The sequence below is a fragment of the Phragmites australis genome, chromosome 21 (assembly GCF_958298935.1).
Source record: "Phragmites australis chromosome 21, lpPhrAust1.1, whole genome shotgun sequence".
Classification (NCBI taxonomy): Eukaryota; Viridiplantae; Streptophyta; class Magnoliopsida; order Poales; family Poaceae; genus Phragmites; species Phragmites australis.
This window is the reverse complement of record NC_084941.1, coordinates 18,980,892-18,985,563: the sequence shown is the minus strand read 5'-3', so window position 1 is coordinate 18,985,563 and position 4,672 is coordinate 18,980,892. Positions and strand designations below refer to the sequence as shown.

Below are 4,672 nucleotides of genomic sequence, written 5' to 3'. Positions count from 1 at the left end.
GAGCACAGAAACCTACTACTTGGGCCACATATCCTCGAACTATCCAAAGTATGTGGACAATTCAGGAGCATCTTCTTATAAATATGACGAGTTATCAAGTCATATTTATAATCAAACACTCCCGAACGGGAGACGTAGGTTATGCATGCATGTACACTAAGGGGGACAATCCACATATATCAAGATATGGGAGAAGGAGCAAAATTGTTGATTCCAACTCAAACCCTAGAATCCACCATGCATATATGAGCAAGAGGAGAAGGGGAGGGAGGGGAGGAAAACCTTCAAAGGCCAGGGATAGACACCAACTTCAAATTACCGAGATTTGATTTGGTCTCAACATTATAGCCAAAAAAATCGCCCTTTTACCGAGCAGCCATGGCAGACAGACACTGTCTGATCATGCTGCTCGGTGAAGAAAATAACAGTAAACATCACTCATTAGTGACAGGTGATAAGGACACCCATTACTAATGAGTGTTCCACTAGTGACTGGTCTCATCACAACCCGTCGGTAATGAGTGGCTCCGGTAGTGAACCTCCAAGGCTACATTTAGTGACGGGTTATAAGGACACCCGTCAGTAATGATTTAATATTAGTGACGGGTAAAAACTAAGACCCGTCACTATTGACTTTTACAAGAAAAAATCGAATTTCAGGTAAGAGGCATGCATGCAAACAGAGAGTACTTCAACAGATCTCATTCAACATAACAAAACAGGAGTACTTCAAGAACACAGATATACATCCAGAAACTTGAATTTAACTCAAATCAATCATACAATATAGTTATGCATACATTACGTACTTATCTAAATATCCATACATTATTACACTTAAGTATTTGCCGGAGCGTGTAACCTCTGATATTTAACATAGCTACAATACTATTGCAGATTTCTTGCTGTTGTTTGTCCTTATCATGGTGTGGCCGCTGCAGTATTTACTGATTTTTATTCAATGCTGTTAAATCTAACTACAAAGGTGTCGTCATGCTCTCAGAATTAAACCTGCGCATCAAACTAATTAATTGTTCCTCTTTAGATCTGGTTGATCAAGAAATTAGGGGATGAAATGAATGGCGGCATCGACTTCTTATAGTTCATATCGCTAATCATCTAATCGCAGCGAGATGTTAATTAATCAAGATGAACAGCGCTATGACAGGGACTATGATAGACAATGCCACGAGAGAAATGAACGTAGGGAGAAGAAAGTATTTCTGGACTAGTTAAAGGGACGGCGATGGGATGCTGCCGAGTCCAAAGGGATCGGCTGGACGCTGCATGCTATTAGCGTTCTGCTTAGGATTAGAATTTTATGTCATTCCCTAATTCAAGAATTCTGGTCATTGTGTGCTTAACCAGGAAAAAATCGGGTTGGTTTGGGTTGTAGGAAAAAACACAGGAAAATTTACATGAATACGTGAGATGTCTGCTTTACAATTCTTACAAAGCTAGCACTCGGACGTCCGATATATCGGAAGTTGCAACTGCTTGTTGCAAATCGAAGACTAATGTCTACAATATTTGAAATCAATGTTCGCAACATAAAAAAATTGCACCACAAAAGCACATAGATCCGGACATTAAAAAATTATCCATTTAAGTTAATTCCTATATTTCGAGATGCAACGTACGAAAATAACTTCTGCAAGTACAAAATTCCATAACATCTGAAATATTAAATTTGAACGTCTAAAACATTGAAGATACGAAAAATATAGGAATTAATTCGAATGGATAATTTTTCGGGTTCAAATCTGTACATAAGAAATTTCAGGATGCAACATTCTCGCAGAACTTCTGCAACAAATTTTCATAACGTCTAAAATATTAAATTTGAACGTCTGAAACATTGGAGATATATAGGAATTAACTCGAATGGATAATATTTTTGGGTCTGGATCTATACGTAAGAGATTCCTGGGATGCAATGTACGGAAATAACTATGATAATAATTTTTTATAACATCTAAAACATTAAATTTGAACGCCTCAACCATTGGAGATGCGAAAATATTTTTGTATCGATCCAATAATACTGTGAGCTGAGCAGGCCGTTCTTTCGATGTATCGAAATGTGAGCATTTCCGCTTACAATTCATTGATATGTAGCTGGGCCAGGCAATGGTCCCAACCGATCTGGCCTTTCTCTCTCACTTACTACACATCTTTTAATTCAGATTCCTAGCAATAAACGGTGGGGCATTGATGTAAGAAGGCAGGAACGAGATGAGTTTCTGCATCGTCGACTAGGGCGACGCAGTTGTCGGGGGAACAGAGGCAAGGACGGCTCTTCGGCAGCAGCGTTGCCAAGGACGGCTCTTCGACGGTGTAGCAGCAGCGCCATATGTGTTGGTTGGCAAGTCACACAGCGTGTTTTACCTCCATCCTACGCGCAGGAACGAAAACAAAAAAGGTCTAGCGGACGTTAGTTTTCCTGTGGTTTTCCTTCTACATCGTAGGCAAAAGAAACATTCCTGTGATATTCTTTTGCCTCAATCCAGTGAACCAAAGGGATGAGCAGTGACTAATCCTATAGGACTGCTATTCCTACATTTTCCTCCACTTCTTCTGTAAACCAAAGGAGCCCTTAGTACCATACGGGTGTGCGTAGGCTTGCATTATCGTGTTCGCACCTTATGCGAGCAAGTGCACTACAAAGGACACAAGGACTTTATTCATATGCATCATAGCTGATATATATGCATGGACATATCGGCTCCCGAAAATCCATGCATATCGCTTAGCAGTACAAAGTACAAACTCGTACATCGACGATGATCACCTCGCAGGAGCTAGCACCAATTACATAGTATCATAGCGCTTGAGTTTATTGGAGGCACACTGAATGCGCACCATGCATTCGTCGTGGCAGATGTCGGACTACTGCGCTAAAGTTGTATTGGTTTCAACTGAAGTAGTCTTGTTGAAGAGCTCCTCCACGGCAATGGTCGTTTCGCCGACGCCATGACCATGACAGTGGCCGCTTTGGCAGCCGGCGCCGCAGTAATCGCCGCCGAGGCCGCAATATCCGTCCCGACTGCAACAGTAGTCGTTGGGGCAAATGGCGCCACCAGCCTGCCTGCCGCAGCGCTTGGTGCAACAGGCACCGCTCTGGCAGCCATCACCGCAGAACTCTGAGCCGAGGCCGCAATACCCGTACTGGCTGCAACAGAGGTTGTCGGGGCATACTTGGCCGCCGGCCAAGCTTCCGCACTTTCTGTTGGCGCGGCAAGCTCCACTTTGGCAGCCGTCACCGCAGAATTCTTGACCGAAGCCGCAATAACCGTATTGACTGCAGCATTGGTTGTTGGGACAAGTTGCACCGCCGGCTTGGCTGCCGCACCGAAGGCTAGGGCAGCAAGCACCGCTTTGGCAGCCGGCGCCGCAGTAGTTGCTGCCAAGACCGCAATACCCGTACTGGCTGCAGCAGAGGTTATTTGGGCATATCACGCCGCCGGCCTGCTTGCCGCAACGCTGCGCACGCGCGGCCACCATTACACAGGCGAGGGCGGTCATAGTGCCCAGCAGGTTCGAAGCTCTCGCTGCGGTGAACATTGTCATACGCTCTGTTGGGTAGTATTCGGCTGGATGGGTGGACTAGCAGGAGATAAGATCCCTAGCCGTGAGGTCCCTTATATAAGTTCAGGCCGGTCAAAAGAGCTGGCTAGATTTCCAGGTGGCACATTGGATGCTCCTGATATGCGTGCATGCAGCCAGAAACTGAAATCAAACATGTACAGCGCACACATCTTGCTTCTTATCTGCAGTTATGTCCCAATTATTTTTCTTTCCGGTGCTCACCATGCGCGTTATTTTGTCTCCTGTCATAGCACAATTCATTAGGAGCTTGTGTTGAGCAAAATGTCTACATCAAAAGTGGTTTACACTTGAAAAAACTAGATGACATGTAAATACCAAATCTGAAACAAACATTGGTCCTAAGTATCTTGGGCAAAAACAAAACGTGACCCACAATGTGCCTCTGTGTACAAACACACAAACACCATTATCCATTCATGCCTATATACTATGGTAGATAGGGACAGACAACGGCACAATATCTCTATTTGTAGCTATGAAAGAGTCCCAGCAAAAACGGTGCTAACTTGAGTGCCTGCTACATTTTCTACAACGCCTAACCAATGACATTCACAGGAAATTGAACTAATCGATTGATAAATAAAGCATGTTTAATCAGGAAACAGAAATGGGCAAGAAAGCTCCGGTAACAACATCCAGACTTTACATAGATGTAACACTGTGAAATGGTGAAGGAATCTTATCTATTGGACCACAAATATAGTACCCCCACTGTTCTGAACAATGTCTCTTGATTGGTGACATGCAATTCAGAGAGAGACAGAGAGAGAAGTTGGCGAACAGCGTGTATCACGTTGGAGAGAGAGAGAAGTTGGCGAACAACGTGTATCACGTTGTCTCTTGTTTCGCAGCCGTAATATGTTTTGTGCTTGAGCATAAGAGAAATTGGGTTGCAAGAATGCATCCATGCATATGTATTATAGTAGATATAGATAAAACATTGATGATTCTATGCATTATTTGTTGGTTTCTGAGTCCTAAATAGAATGGGGCTGCGAGTCCGCTACATTTCTACAACTCCCAAACAATGAGGACATGGCACTCAATAAAGCAGGGTACGTAC

At 43.6% G+C, this 4,672-nt stretch overlaps 1 protein-coding gene across 1 annotated transcript; it reads right to left on the bottom strand.

The window, feature by feature from the left end:
• Positions 1-2,643: 2,643 nt before the first annotated feature.
• LOC133902985 (agglutinin isolectin 3-like) lies at positions 2,644-3,805 on the bottom strand. Its single transcript, XM_062344315.1, has one exon. The coding sequence runs from the start codon at positions 3,568-3,570 to the stop codon at positions 2,890-2,892; it is 681 nt and encodes a 226-aa protein (XP_062200299.1). The 5' UTR covers positions 3,571-3,805; the 3' UTR covers positions 2,644-2,889.
• Between the last annotated feature and the right edge of the window lie 867 nt (positions 3,806-4,672).

Excerpts from the sequence above, each read along its gene's own strand:
- LOC133902985 (XM_062344315.1), bottom strand. The coding sequence starts at position 3,570 with ATGACAATGTTCACCGCAGCGAGAGCTTCGAACCTGCTGGGCACTATG.